We start from the raw sequence: 16,398 nt of genomic DNA, 5'->3' as shown, positions 1-16,398 counted from the left end.
GATAGAGGAGGGTGGGTGGGGTGCTAGGTGGTTCAGTGGATGTTGAGCCAGGCTTAGAGACAGGAGGTCCTGGGTTCAAATCTGGGCTCAGACACTTCCTAGCTGTGTGACCCTGGGTAAGTCACTTAGCTCTCATTGCCTAGCACTTACCATTCTTCTGCCTTAGCACCAATATACAATATTGATTCTAAATTTTTACAAAGGTTTCTATGACTATAAAAGCCTTTACTGCAGCAGGTGTAGGAGTTGCTTTCAGGGAACTAACTAAGCTGGAGGTTCCTGTTTTTGTTTTTTCTTTTGGGGGGGTGTTTTTCTTATTATGCTTTAATGGTTTTGTTTTGTCTAAAACTAAAATGAGCCCAAATAGAGTCACAGAGAATAAAACAAAAATAAATGCCTACATACTGAACTAACTAATCAGGAAATATATGCATCATAAAATTGCATTATTTTAATTTTGCAAGCACATTTTAGTGACTTTTTAGCCTATGAATAAGTTTATGAGACCTCTGTATATAAGGAACTAACAGAGTTTTTAAGGTCATGTGGAGAAAGCCTGAATGAACAATTTTATTCTTTAATTACCACTTTTGTGGATCAGAAAATTTATTTTGTGGGGGTTTTTTTGTATTTTGCATTTTTAATTTGATTTCTCTTTTTGTCTCCTACCACTCCCTATCCCTATTCCTCTTTTTTATCCCCAATATCAAAAATTCCCTTATAGAAACACAAAGTAGATCTTTTCTACAAATTACGTCACGTAATGAATGAACTTATTGACCTTCGGAGGCAGCTACTCTCGGGTCACCTTACTCAGGATCAGGTGCGAGAAGTCAAGAGACATATCACAGTACGCCTGGACTGGGGGAATGAGTAAGTATGACTGCTACGTCAACACTTGCTGCAACTACTTTATAGGTAATTGATTAGCTAAATTTGCAGGGCACCAAAGCTTTTTCAGTTGGAGATTGACTCTTTTTACACTGAATATTTTACTGGTTCTGATATTAAATAAAACAGTAAGTAAAGAAAAGTAAAGTAAAGAAAGGGGGAGAGAGGGACAGCTGGGTAGTACAAAGCATAGAGCACCAGACTTGGAGTCAGGAAAACCTTCAAGGCAAGTCATTTAAACCCCTGTTTGCCTCAGTTTCCTCTTCTGTAAAATGGGGATAATAATATCATCTACCTCCCAGAGTTGATGAGGATCAAATGAGATCATAATTGTAAAGCACTTAGTACAATGCCTGAGGCACAGTGCTATATTATTATTAACTATTATTAAAGTTACTTAACCTCTGTTTGCCTTAATTTCTTCATTTGTTAAATGGGGATGATAATAACATTTGCTACTTCCCAGGGTTGTGATATGGATAAAATGAGAACTATGGAAAGCATTTTGCAAACCTTAAAGCACCATATAAGGTCCATATATATGCATGATATTTATAGAATAATTGTTGCTTTATAATTATTATTACATTATGGTTTTGAAGGTTAAAATCTATAGCTACACAATGAATAGGAATCCAAAGGGTACTACAAATAGGACCCCGCACTGCCAAATATTCTTTGTCCTATCATAGTTTTAAAGTGTCATTTATCTGGGAAACAGATGCAAAAATGTCCAAGTGATGTTATCAAACTAGATCAAATCTTAGGTGTTTGGGTGGGAAGTCTATATTAGGACCTGCAACATTCTCTTTTTATTTTTCATTAGTCTTATAATCCTAATGCTTCTCTTAAATCACTCATGATGTAAGTGTGTCATTAGGAGGGAAATGAGGAACGGTGAAGATTGGGGGGAGAGGAATTCATAAATATTTAATTGGAAATTAATATGTCAGTAATTATATCACATGAAAACTAATCCTATCCAAGAATCATCTTATAAACTATATGTATGTGATGCTTACCCTATTCTGAGCCCAGAAGCTATAGGTCTGGATGGTATGCATTTTCTCATAATCTTTCCCAAAGGAATCATTAGATATACTAAATAATAAATATTGAGTTTTCCAAGACATACCAGGTCAGTCTTGTTAATGTGGAGTTCTGTTTTATAAGACAACTCTGAAATTATGTTAGCTAAAAGTAACTGTGAAGAGAAGATCAGACAAAATTGCCCTAAGGATTAAACATAATCATTTGGTATAACCATTTTCACTATTTCAAGTAGAAGACAGTATATGGAAGAAAATCCTGCTTGTTATTCTGATTTATGACTCTACAAGTGGATGTCATGCTTGAGTTTGATGGTTCATTTCCTTCCTTTCTTAAATAACACCATGCATGTCAACTTATAAATAAACTAGCCAGAATACTACTACAAGGTCTGTATCCCAATGAAATCAAAGATAAGAGAAAATTACCTAGTTGTGCAAAAATATTTATAGCAGTGCTTTTTGTAGTGGCAAAAAATTGGAAACTAAAGGGATGTCCATTGATTGGGGAATGACTGAACAGGTTGTAGTTATATGGTTGTAATGGAAAACTACTGCCCCTTAAGAAATGACAAACAGGACGATTTCAGAAAATCTTAGAAAGACTTGTTTGAACTGATGCAAAGTGAAGTGAGCAGAACAAGGAGAACATCATATACAGTAAGAGAAATATTGTAAGATGATCAGCTGTTAAGAACTAAACTATTATCAGCAATGCAAGTACCCAAGACAACCCCAAAGGACTTACTATGAAAAGTGCTTTCCACAGCCATAAGAGGAATTGTCAGAGTATGGAAGCAGATCGAACCATACCATTTCTCACATTTGTTCCTGGAGTTTTTTCTTGCATATGTGATATATGTCTTCTTTCACAACATAAGGAATATGGCAATTTGTATTGCATGAAAATTTGCAATTGCAATAACCTATACCAGATTGTTCACCATCTGAGGAGGGTGAAGGGCTAGGAGAGAGGAAGAGAGTTTATATCACAAAAGGTCAGAAAACAATTGTTAAAAAATTATTTGTATGTGTAATTGAAAAAATAAAAGTCTTAGAGGGAAAATAAATAAACTTGCTTAGAGAAAATCATATAACGTCATGAGGACCAAAATATATTTACATACGTATTTAAAGTTATATATTAAAATTGCATATTTAAAAATGTCTATATCATATGCTGAATGTCATCCAGGGCCCATATGGGAACTGTTTTTGCCTGGGCCCAAGAATACAATTCATAAAGAAACTGGCAGAAGAATGCCAATCCAGACATTAGAGAATGATTACCTTCCCTCCTCTCCCCAACCTGCTTCCTTGTGAAAACAGGAGTAGAAGACTCATAAGGAATGTTGTTTTTTATAAGTATCCTCTTCTTCTTTTCCCTTCCTGTTTTCCTTACTTTACTTTCTCCCTGTAGACTTCCTTAGAGATGGTCCACAGGAAGCTATTCTACTTTGAGAGAGAGCCAACCAGGGGAAAACGAGCAAACATTTTAATGTGCTATAAGCAAAGAAGAACAAAACAGAGGAATGTATATATATATATATATATATATATATATATATATATATATATATATATATATATATATATGTATATGTATATATATATACGTGTAGATATATGAATCTATGAACTCATCTGATGTACAGTTTTGTTTCTAAGTAATGAATATTAAATTTAATCCAGTAATTTAAAAAAATGTATCGAAAAACTTTTTTTTTTAAACCTTACCTTCTGTCTTGGAGTCAATACTGTGTATTGGCTCCAAGGCAGGAGAGTGGTAAGGGCTAGGCAATGGGAGTCACGTGACTTGCCCAAGGTCACATAGCTGAGAAGTGTCTGAGACCAGGTTTGAACCCAGGACCTCCCGTCTCTAGGCCTGGCTCTCAATCCACTGAGCTACACAGCTGCCCACTTATTTTTCTTCAGTATCTTCCTTTATCCATTCCTGACTCTGGAATTTTCTGCCTTGCCCTCTGACCTTCTTTGAAGTCCCCTTTATGTATTGCCTCTTCCCATTAGAATTTAAGTTCATTAAAGGTAGAAACTGCATTTTCAGGGGCGGGGCATACACTTATTATCACACAAAACATTTACATAGTATATATTTTTGTAAGTGAATAATCTTATAAAACCAAAAGCCCAAAACATATACCCAGATAAACTAGTGATAAATCATGTTTCATCTGAGTTTCTATTCCAATAGTTCTTTCTCTGGAGGTAGATAGCATTCTTTTTCTTAAGTCCTCAGAATTCTCCTGGATCACTGTATTGCTGTTACTATCAAAGTTTATCATATTTGATCATACCACAATATTGCAGTTACTGTGTATAATATTCCCCTGGTTCTGTTTATTTCATTCTGCATCAGTTCATATGGTTCTTTCCAGCTCTTTCCAAAATCATCCTATTCATCTTTCCTTATAGCACAATAGCATTCCATCACCATCATATACCACACTTTGTTCAGCCATTCCACAATTGAGGGGCATGGTGGCAAAGAACTGGAAACTAAACATTTTTGTACAAATAGGTCCTTTCCCATTCTAAAAACTGCCTTTTTGGCTTATTTTTTTTTCTGTTCCCAGTTTTTAGCTCAGTGCCTAAACCTGGTAGGTATTAATAGGCACTTAAATGGGTTTTCTATCTATCTCTGAAAACCACCTCTCAATAATCAGTGTTTTTAGTATCCCATAATTTCATCAGTATTGTTCTATATAATTAAATACAAATGAGTTGCATTAGCCCATTAATATTAACTGATATATCAAATTGCTGCCTCAGATTATTTTCTGATGCTACTTTCTCAGATAAGAAGATGTCATATGGAAAGGACATAAAAGAGCTTTGTACAAATTTACACACTCATGTATCTCTTTCAAACTTTCCATTAAAACAAATTATTTATCTTCAAATGAAAATATGCATTTGCCAGAAACACTGAAAATTGGTAACAGGTAGCTCAGTTGAGAGAGAGGCAGGCCTAGAAATGGAAGTCTTGAATTCATATTTGACCTCAGATCCTTCTTAGCTATGTGATCTTGGACAGGTCCCTAAATCCCATTGCCTGACCCTTGCCTTTCTTCTGTATTGGAACCAATACTTAATATCAATTCCAAGACATAAGGTTGAGTTTTAAAAGAAAGAAAAAGAACCTTCAGAACCATGGACAGCAATATAATACAAAAGTTCAAAGTAGAACTAGCTCATTGGATCATAGAATTATAAATGGAGGGAAACTTACACATAATCTAATCCAACCCCATAATTTTATTGTTAAGAAGACAGAGTCCTTAAACAACTTGCCCAAAATCCTTAAATGGTTTGCCCAAAGTTGTTGTAAATGGCAGAGGTGGAGTACAAATACAGAATTTATGCAGTGAATCCATGTACCAAATGCTATGATGCCCATGGATGAATGTGATTTACTTGAGGAATGGTCTAATGAGCAAAGGAATTTAAGGGATCTAGAGACCAGTAGAATAATAATGAAAACTCATATTTATATAGGCTATATTGTTTATGAAGCATTTTTTATCCCAAACAACCCTGTCAGGTAGACAGCACAAATATAATCCCCATTTTACAGATAAGAAGACTGAAACTCAGAGCTCAATAAAGTTTTGGTTTGTCCAGAGATACGCAGCTCTAAATAGCAGAAACATTTTGAACTCTAAATCTCCCGCCCTCTTTTGACTCTCCATATAACTGAACATAATTATCCTGAATTTTAAACCATGTTTTTGAGTGTATCTAGTAATGATATACATCACTATTAGACCTAGCTTTTCTGTTAGAACTGGAATGTGGATGTCCTTAAATTCTACAATGACAAAAACAACCACACAAAGAGAACACAGAAAGAAGTGTTACAAGGGAATCACTTTAAAAGACTGATATATATTAATTTAAGGTCACCAAGGAATCAGCTATGTAATTCCTAAATGAAAAACTCAAGTCAGCCGTCAGCCTTTTTTTGGAGTTTAATTACAATAGGAGCAAGAAAGGAATTAGAGATATATATAGAGAGAGAAGGGGGAGAGAAGGGAATAGGGCTTAAATACCCCTTCTGTTTAGGCTGGGCCAAAAGGCCCAAGCCCTTAGATAGCTGGGGCAAAGAAAAGAGATCAGTCCCTTTCACTCACGTGTCCAAAATGGAGAAACAGTCTCAGAGGCCCCCACCTTCAGCTTCCTTCAGAGCAAGCTTCCTCAGAGCCCAGGAACCACACCGACCAAAAACTCAATCTCCCTCCCTCCAGTCTCCAGACCCTCCTATCTTTAAGGACACCATCCAAGTTGCCTCCCCTCAGTCCTCACATCTACCAATCACTCTTCATCAATTTCCCTGTCAATGGAGGCTCTCGCTTAACCCAGGACCGCCCAGAGGTTTCTGGCTTTTGCACATGTCTGTTGAAGGTCATATTTTTCAAATGATTAAATCTATACTCCTTTGCTACAGCCCTTTCTAAATCCTGTTAACTTGAGTATGGTAGAGATTGGAATAATTAAATTTTGATCTAGGCTGCAGCCCTTACTCAATCCTATTAGGACTGAATAGGGTGGAGTATCTCCATTGTATCAATTCTAAAATCAATCAAGACTCAAAGAAATTCCTGTTCTATGCTCAAGCATAGGTCAAAGTCCTTTCCATTGTTCAGCAAAAGGGTTTCTGTCCTAAAGTAATCTTAAGAAGGGAAGAGAAGGAACCTCCCATGCCAATGGAGTTCCCATTCCAATAGACTATCAGTAAGAAATTTTCCAAGTATGAAATATCCCAATGGTGAAATTTTCAACAATTATAAGTCTAAGGAAATTTGAGGTTTACAATCCCCCCTGATGATCATTGGGAGACTAGTCTCCCCATTGATCATTTAACATAATCATTTTGTAGTTCTAAATTCACTTCTAACTAAAGATATACACAATATTCAATTTTCTAGGAGAAATTAGAATAGTGAGAGAGGAAATAGAAAAGAAAAGAAAGCAAAACCAATGTTTGCTAGGCGCATTGACAGAAAGCCAAATTAGGGGCAGTCCCTTTTGGCATAAATGTTACAATAAACGTTCAATCAAAAGTTCAGTCCAAACAATCACATCCAAAGTTCATTCTTGATCTTCTTGATGAAGTGTAGGTTTTCGGCATCTTTCTGCAACAGTTCATTCTCTGGATATAAAAGTTTCAAGCTTCTTTCTTGAAGATCTTTTCTCAAACAAAATCAAAGTCTTTGAATTTTTTATAACAGTAAAATCTTAAACAAAAGTCTTGGATTTTTATAAAAATACAATCTCAAACAAAAAAAATTCAAAAATTCTTAGATTTTAAATTAAAATACAATCCCCCCTGAAGTAAGTATTTAAAAAAAAATATCAAGTTTAGCTCAGAATGCAATGTTCAGTTATGGGGGTGTATGTGTCAATTATCAAAAGAATAGAAAAATAATCAAAAACATAAGAAAAATTCAAAATAGACCTTGTATAGGTCCAGTTTAAAGTAATTTCTATCCCACAAGTATGTAGGACAGAATGCAGTAATATTTCACTTAGCCATTTGTAGCCAAGACTACAGGAAGTTGCCATAATATAAGAAGGAAAGAATTAGAATTCTATTTTGATGGGGAAATGTCATTCCCTTGTCTGATTTTTTTCCTCAGGGATATAGGGAGCCAGCATGATAGTCAAGCTTTGTACTTGTTTGAGTATTTCGAAAAGAGTGTAGATACAAGGAAGTCCTACGACTTAAACATAAGTTAAGCGTCGCAACCTCGAGTCTCACTTTAATATTTTTTGTGTGCTCTATTGGCACTATTCAGGTTTAGTCTGTGCTCCTTGTTTTTATCCCTTTTCCTGGAATCAGACACAAACATTAATCACAGTTCTATAATATTTTATCAATAAATGGCAGGTTCCCATAGTTTAAAGCTTTTAGGCATATATTGATATTATAGCAAGAGTATATATATTAACTTGTATTACTGCAGGGAAAAAATAATATTAGTATTAATTATGTGTACCTTCAGTACAAAAAATGAGAAAAAATCAAATATTCTGATAAAAAAATAAAAGAAAAGAAATAAGAAAAAAATAAGAAAAAAAAATCAGTAATTCAATATATTCTTGAAAAAAAATATCCATTTGTCTATGGATTATTATCTCCAATTCATATGATAAGATAGAGTCACAATTCATATAATAGGATAGAGTCAATCAGTCTCAGCAGAAGATGCTTTCTTCACATGTGAGCAGTGAATCCAAGAGTCTCTTTCTCCAATCTTTATAGATGTTGGAGTAGTTAATAATATTTGGAATGGTCCTTCCCATGAAGGTTCAGTTGCTCCAGTTCGCTTGAAATTCTTGATATAAACTTTATCTCCTGGGTTCAGGTCATGCAGAGAAAAGTCTAATGGTCCAGCTTGTACTGCAGCTCCAGATTCATGAAGTTCACGTAGTTTGTGCTGTAACTCCTGTATATAGGAAGCAATAGTAATATCTCCCCCTAATAGCGATGTATAAGCCGGGGAGAAAGGCTTAGCCTGTATAGGCGGATGTCCAAAAAGCATCTCAAATGGTGAAATATGTAAGTCTCCTCTAGGTCTGCTTCTAAGATAAAATAGGGCCAGAGGGAGAATTTCAGGCCATTTTAAATGGGTCTCAGTGCATAATTTGCCAATCATAGTCTTAAGTTCTTTATTCATCCTCTCCACTTGGCCTGAGCTCTGGGGGTGATATGGAACATGGAATTTTGGAGTTATCCCCAAGCAAGAATATATTTGATTTAAGACAGAATCGGTAAAATGACTCCCTCTATCGGAGTCAATACGTGCTGGTAGGCCAAAACGAGGCATAATTTCTTTTAAAAGTATCTTTGCAACAAAATCTGCTGTGGCTCGGGTTGTAGGAAATGCTTCCGGCCATCTGGTTAGTTGATCTACAATTACTAGACAAAATTTATAACGTCCAGCTTTTGGCATTGTAATGAAATCTATCTGTAGATGTTCAAAAGGTGTGTAAGCCAGAGGACGTCCCCCAAAGGCTTTTCCACGATATGCATGTTGGTTATATGCCTGGCAAATAGGGCAGGCTGAACATACTTTAGAGGCTATAGTAGTTATACCAGGGGCTATCCATACTCTCTTGACAGAGTCCACGATGCCCTGGGTGCCAAAATGACCATTTTTATGAATAGATTGGCAAATTTGGTTATAGAAACTTCTAGGGAGCAGGGGTTTTCCTTCAGGTGACACCCATACTCCATTAATTTGTTTTGCTTTAAATTTTTGTTTCCATTTTTCCACTTCCTTTTCATTATAGGAGAGTGATAAATTTAAATTATCAGTGGTTGTTAATGTTAAAATTAATCCAGGTCCTTCTATGGCTGCTAGTTTTGCAGCGGCATCTGCTCGGTCATTTCCTCTAGAGACAGGGTCAGAGCCACCTGTATGGGCAGAGCAATGAACTACAGCTAGGGCTTTAGGCAGTTTGAGAGCAGAAAGAACTTCATTAATAATTTCTGCATTAGCTATGGATTTTCCAGCTGAGGTTAAAAATCCTCTTTGGAGCCATAGCATCCCGACTGAGTGACAAATGCTGAAAGCATATCTAGAATCTGTATAAATTGTTGCCTTTTTATCCTTGGCAATTATACAAGCTTGTTTTAGAGCTATGAGTTCTGCTCCTTGAGCGCTAATGTTAGAAGGTAGTGAAGCTGACCATTCAGTGGCAAATTCTGAGACTACGGCAGCTCCAGTGTAACGTATGCCATCCCTCATAAAAGAGGAACCATCGGTAAATAAAATCAGATCTGCATTGTCTAAGGGAGTGTCCAAGAGATTATCTCGAGGTTTTTCTGCCATGGACACTAATGTTTCACAGTTATGTAGTGGTTCTCCTGAAGTGGGTAAATCTGGAAGCAAGGTGGCAGGGTTAAGAGTTGAACAGCGTTTCAAGGTAATATTTTCACTATTTAATAAGGTTATTTCATACTTTGTAATTCTCTGATCCGAGAATGCCTGTGTTCTATGTTTTATCAATAATGCTTCAATCTCATGTGGGCACATTATTGTTAATGGACATCCCAATACTAAATCAACGGTTTTTGTTACTAGTAAGGCTGTAGCAGCTACTCCTCTAAGGCATGGTGGTGCTCCTGCTGCTACTGGGTCTAGTTGGGCAGAATAATAAGCAATTGGGCGCTGAGAAGGTCCCAAAGTCTGAGTTAACACACCAGAGGCTACTCCTCTTCGCTCATGCACATATAAAGTAAATGGCTTGTTGTAATCTGGGATGCCTAGAGCAGGGGCAGACATGATAGCCTTTTTCAGATCTGTTAGAGCTGACAAGTGTTCAGGCTCTAATTTGAGGGGTTCAGGAACCGAATCCTTTGTTAATGCTATAAGGGGTTTAGTGATTTCCCCATAGCAAGGAATCCATTGTCTACAAAACCCTGTTGCTCCTAAAATTGCTCTCAGCTGTTTCTTAGTGGTAGGAGCACTCAATTTTTGAATGTTCTCAATTCGTTTTGGAGAAATATAACGAGCACCCGCAGTCAAGATGAATCCCAAATATTCTACTTTTTGGAGACACCATTGAACTTTATCCTTAGAGATTTTATGTCCTCTTTTGTGCAATTCCAAAAGAAGGTGTTTGCTATCTTCTTGACATGTTTCTGCATCTGTTGAAGCCAAGAGTAGATCATCTACATATTTGATTAATTTGCTATTTTTAAATGTTATATTGTCTGTGTCTTGGCTCAAAATTTGCTCAAATAAGCTCGGACTTTCGACATAACCCTGTGGCAGCCGACACCAGGTATATTGTGAGCCCTTCCAGGTGAAAGCAAAAATATGCCTGGAGTTTTCATGTATTGGTATGGAAAAGAAAGCTGAACACAAGTCTACTACTGTAAAGTATGTAGCTGTGCTAGGAATAGATGAAATAATAGTATGTATGTTAGAAACTACGGAGTGTCTCTTTATAACGTGATTATTCACTGCCCTTAGATCCTGTACGAATCTATAGATGTGTTTGCCATCGGGTCCTTTTTTTGGTTTTTTAATTGGCAGGATGGGCGTGTTGTATTCAGATTTGCAAGGGATTATTATTCCCTGTTCTATTAATGAGTTAATAACTGGTGTAATACCCTCAATTGCCTCCTTTGAGAGGGGATACTGAGGGATAGAAGGAGGTGGGCTAGATTTAGTTTTTATCTGTACAGGAACAGCAGATTTAAGTAAGCCTACATCAGAAGAAGATGTGGCCCAAAGAGACTGCGGTATATCTTTAGGTATTTCAAAAATGGAAGGTTCTTTTGCCTCCTGGTTTTCCGAGAGAAGTACAGGGAGTAAATTTAAAGATTCCTCTGGTACTTCTAATGATAATGAGCCATCTGGGGAGCAGGTTATTGTGGCTCTGAGTTTGCATAGAAGGTCCCTCCCCAGCAAATTTAAAGGGGAGTCAGGCATCAAAAGGAAGGAGTGTTGTACCTCTAGGGGTCCTACAGACACCATTCTAGGAGGAAGTCTTTTAACTCTTTGGGTTATTCCTGATACTCCCATTACATTCTCTGAGCCAATAGAATAACATTGTAAATCAGGTGTTCTCTTTAATACAGACCAGGAAGCTCCGGTGTCTAATAGACAATCATAATAGGTGTTACCCACTTTTAAGGTAACATGGGGTTCATTAGTATGGGGAGGGCAGTGGATAGGGACAACGGGTAGTAGGACATCAGGGTCTGGGAAATCAAAGGTTGTATCCTCTGATTCCTGTGCCCCAGCCCCCCCCGGGCACCATCATTGTGTTTGGGATATTCCTTGGGCACCCCCCTGAAGGGCACCTCTCTGAGGGTCATTAGTACCTCGAGTAATTTTTGGACGAGCGCCATTTCTCATATATTGTTGAGTATTATCATTAAAATTTTCTTCAATTTGAGCATTGTCATTAAATTCCCAATTCCTATTTCTATAATTCTGGTTTCTAAAGCTCTTATTTCTATATTCATTATAGTTATTTCCATAGTCATTATTATAATTTCTAGAATTTTGGTTTCTATAACCATTATCATAATTTCTATAGTTATTATTTCTAAAACCATTATTAAACTGTGTATTCCTTCCAAACATCTTAAGAAAGGTTCTACATTCCATCATTTTGTGGCCCTTCTTCTCACAGAAGTGGCAAGTAATGGATTGATAATTGGATTTCTGGAGAGGGGCAATTGTCGTTGGTTCATTATCATGCCCACTTTCTAATTTAGTTATCCTATCTATTACACATCTCATTTTTTTCTTCATTTCCTCCATGTCATCATTATTCTCTTTCTCCTTTTCTTCGTTTCCCTTAAAAACATATATAGCTGTTTTTCGCAATTCTTCAAGGTCCATATCTGACCATCTTGGGCATTGTGTTTTAAAATAATTTTTAATTACTTTGCAAGAATTATTTACAAAGATTCTTCTAACTTGTCTTAAACTATTCTCTTTATTTAAGTCCCAATCTAAGTATCTGTCCCCAAACTCGATAATTCTGTCCATAAATCTGGAGGGTGTTTCGTTTTCCTTTTGCTTAATTTTTTCCAGTTCCATCCACTTATCTGTACTGTCCGCACATTCCTTCATGGCCGTGAGGATGGCCTCTCTACAACGGTATAGTTGTAGATAGTCCTCAGGATTATTATAGTCCCATTCGGGATCCTGAGATGGCCAATGTGCTGCATTACGCCCCCGGGTTTTGTTGACATGAGCAATTATTTTATTTTTTTCACGTTCACTTAAAAAAGCCTGTAGTAAGCTCTCAACGTCCTTGTAAGATGGATTATATTGAAAAAATATGTCTCCCATCTTTTTTGTTACTAGAAAAGGATCTTGTTCATATGTGGGGATATTTCGTGTAAATTCATTTATTTCTTGGGGAGTAAACGGTATCCTATGTCTTAAAGTCACCACATCCCCATTTCGTCCTATTTCAGGTACTTCTCTTAGAGGAAACAGGCCTCTAGTTGAATTTTGCACCTGTGGGTCAGTTTGACAAGGACAGGTTTCTCTAGGAGGACAAGATCTCCCTTGCATTGGAATTTGGTTTTCTGTAGGAGAAGGAACATGAGAAGCTGGGATTGCAGGGGAAGGGTTTTGGGGATTAAATTCAGACAAGATTTGCACTGCACGAGAGAAGCAGTCTGTTAACTGGGCTATAGGGAAGGTGTTTTCCATCTCTATTTCAGGGAAGGAAATTTCCTCATTCAAAGGTTCAGAAACAGGTCTGTTTCTGGTAGAGTGGGTGTTTGCCCATTGATCCTGTAAGAAACATTTTAGATCTTCTAATTGGGCTTGCATTTTTTCCTCAATTTTTCCTATTTTATCTTCCATATCTCCCATTTTATCCTCAATATTTCCTATTTTATTCTCAATATTTCCTATTTTATCCTCAAGTTTTTCTATTTTATTCTCAATATTTCCTATTTTATCCTCAATTTTTTCTATTGTATCCTCAATTTTTTCTATTGTATCCTCAATTTTTTCTATTTTATCCTCAATATTTTCTATTTTATCCTCAATATTTTCTATTTTATCCTCATTTTTTTCTATTTTATCCTCAACATTTTCTATTTTATCCTCAATATTTTCTATTTTATCCTCATTTTGTTTTATTTTATCCTCATTTTGTTTTATTTTATCCTCATTTTGTTTTATTTTATCCTCATTTTGTTTTATTTTATCCTCAATATTTTTTATTTTTTCATCTCTAAATATAGTATTGAGGAGTACAAAAATGACAGTACCTATTAATATAAAAATTTGGAGGTATCCTTCATTCCTCAATGCCCCTACTTCTTCAGCTGCCATATAATTGTCAAAGAATGTAGTACTCATTTTTATATGTATATTTTGTAATTTCACAAAACACGTGGGGAGCAGGGCAAAGCAACAAACTTTCCACAGGGTTTTTTTTTTTTTAATCCAGGAAGTTGTTCCTTAAGGGAAAGGATATTTAGAAACAGTTCTTCCAGCCAGGACTTTAGAGTCCTGTTGCTGAGATTTAAAAACAGCTGTTTTCTGTCTATCAGAGTCACACAGCTGGGAAGTATCTGAGGTCCGATTTGAACCCAGGACCTTCTGCCTCTAGGGCTGGCTCTCAATCCGCTGAGCTACCCAGCTGTCCCTTAAGATTAAAGGGAAGAAAAAGAAAAAACTGCTGATTCCAATTTAACTTAAGGAGAAAAGAGAAAAAGTTTTTTATACTCACGTGTTCTAGCAGCTGTGTCTTTAAGCCAAGTTTTTTTTTTTTTTTAAAAAAAAGGACTAAGTGGTGAAACAGTATAGTAAAAAGGCAAGGAAAAAGTTTTATTGAGAGGATTCTTTAGATCCCTTCGTGGTCGCCACAATGTTACAAGGGAATCACTTTAAAAGACTGATATATATTAATTTAAGGTCACCAAGGAATCAGCTATGTAATTCCTAAATGAAAAACTCAAGTCAGCCGTCAGCCTTTTTTTGGAGTTTAATTACAATAGGAGCAAGAAAGGAATTAGAGATATATATAGAGAGAGAAGGGGGAGAGAAGGGAATAGGGCTTAAATACCCCTTCTGTTTAGGCTGGGCCAAAAGGCCCAAGCCCTTAGATAGCTGGGGCAAAGAAAAGAGATCAGTCCCTTTCACTCACGTGTCCAAAATGGAGAAACAGTCTCAGAGGCCCCCACCTTCAGCTTCCTTCAGAGCAAGCTTCCTCAGAGCCCAGGAACCACACCGACCAAAAACTCAATCTCCCTCCCTCCAGTCTCCAGACCCTCCTATCTTTAAGGACACCATCCAAGTTGCCTCCCCTCAGTCCTCACATCTACCAATCACTCTTCATCAATTTCCCTGTCAATGGAGGCTCTCGCTTAACCCAGGACCGCCCAGAGGTTTCTGGCTTTTGCACATGTCTGTTGAAGGTCATATTTTTCAAATGATTAAATCTATACTCCTTTGCTACAGCCCTTTCTAAATCCTGTTAACTTGAGTATGGTAGAGATTGGAATAATTAAATTTTGATCTAGGCTGCAGCCCTTACTCAATCCTATTAGGACTGAATAGGGTGGAGTATCTCCATTGTATCAATTCTAAAATCAATCAAGACTCAAAGAAATTCCTGTTCTATGCTCAAGCATAGGTCAAAGTCCTTTCCATTGTTCAGCAAAAGGGTTTCTGTCCTAAAGTAATCTTAAGAAGGGAAGAGAAGGAACCTCCCATGCCAATGGAGTTCCCATTCCAATAGACTATCAGTAAGAAATTTTCCAAGTATGAAATATCCCAATGGTGAAATTTTCAACAATTATAAGTCTAAGGAAATTTGAGGTTTACAGAAGCAACAAGGGGTATTTTTTGTTTGAAGCTGAAAATAAGGAAAATGTCTTTGTTACCTTCCCAGGATGACCCTAGAAGAATTAGTTAACTGAATTTTAGTAACTCAGTAAAGCTTACCTAAATACTGAGGGATTTTATTACACATCATTTTTTAAGCAGACACACTGTTCAAGGCCATGTGAAATAACTGTGTGAAAAGGAAAAGGTCAAGAACTAGGTGTAAATAGGAAGTAGGAGGGAAGTTATACTTTAATAACTTAGTTGTAGTAATAAGCATATTACTTGTATCATAATTAGGTTCCCTTACAGATCTTCTGAAATCAAGGCATAAATATTTTATGCTTTAACCTTTGAAAGGTGAGGAACATAAGACCTGATTAGATGTTCTTGGCATAATTCTTCTTTAGCTAGTCATTCCTTTGCCATAAAGCCCCTGATGAATTAAAATTTTTCAGTGACTTGAACTCTGTGGTAGAATTGCTCAAGGATCTCTTTATCTTCCATGTTCCAGAGACAGATACATAGATAGATAAAAATATATGTGTACATATGCACCATACATATAAATGAGGACCTTCAGAAGGAATATTAAATGCAAAAATGCCCTGCAATTCATTTGCAAGTATTGTCCATGCTCATATATATCTATTTTTGTATCAAAGTGGGGAAGGACAATATCTTCTATTTTAACTCCAGCCACAAAAGCTTGCTGCTACTGCATATTTTGAATTTATGTGTTGCCATTCCTGTAAAACAGCCTTTTAAATAAGTCTAATAAATAAGTCAGCCCACACACATTTTTGGCAGTGATAGCAGAATATCCAATTAAACAGTCTTTCCCACTCACCCCACACAAACAGTGAGTGACTGCTTGCAAGAGTTGACTCAGCTTTTTATAAGTATTATTCTCACTTCACACCTAGGGGGAACCATGGCATAACCAGTTTGTTTCATTTCCAACTAGTGACAGTTCTGAGTTGTAGCCTGATGTTTCATCTATTAAAATGTGCTGTCTTTAGAGATGGTTTCTCCAAATCTCTCATAAAGGCTACAAAGATGAAGGAATTACATCAAATATTCTTACTGCTACTATGTTAGGGAAGTTTGCTTCAGCT

At 36.5% G+C, this 16,398-nt stretch overlaps 1 protein-coding gene across 6 annotated transcripts in view; it reads left to right on the top strand.

Annotated features, from left to right (window-relative positions):
- DOCK3 (dedicator of cytokinesis 3) overlaps positions 1-16,398 on the top strand; it is a 604,983-nt gene that overhangs the window by 366,140 nt on the left and 222,445 nt on the right. For all 6 annotated transcript variants that reach the window (XM_056805016.1, XM_056805021.1, XM_056805018.1 and 3 more), the window contains exon 6: positions 725-873. In XM_056805016.1, coding sequence (XP_056660994.1) covers positions 725-873 — 149 coding nt within the window. The remainder of the gene's footprint in view (positions 1-724; positions 874-16,398) is intronic.

The sequence above is a fragment of the Monodelphis domestica genome, chromosome 7 (genome assembly GCF_027887165.1).
Source record: "Monodelphis domestica isolate mMonDom1 chromosome 7, mMonDom1.pri, whole genome shotgun sequence".
In the NCBI taxonomy this organism is placed as follows: Eukaryota; Metazoa; Chordata; class Mammalia; order Didelphimorphia; family Didelphidae; genus Monodelphis; species Monodelphis domestica.
The sequence above is the reverse complement of the archived record's forward strand: the minus strand, read 5'-3'. Positions and strand labels throughout refer to the sequence as shown.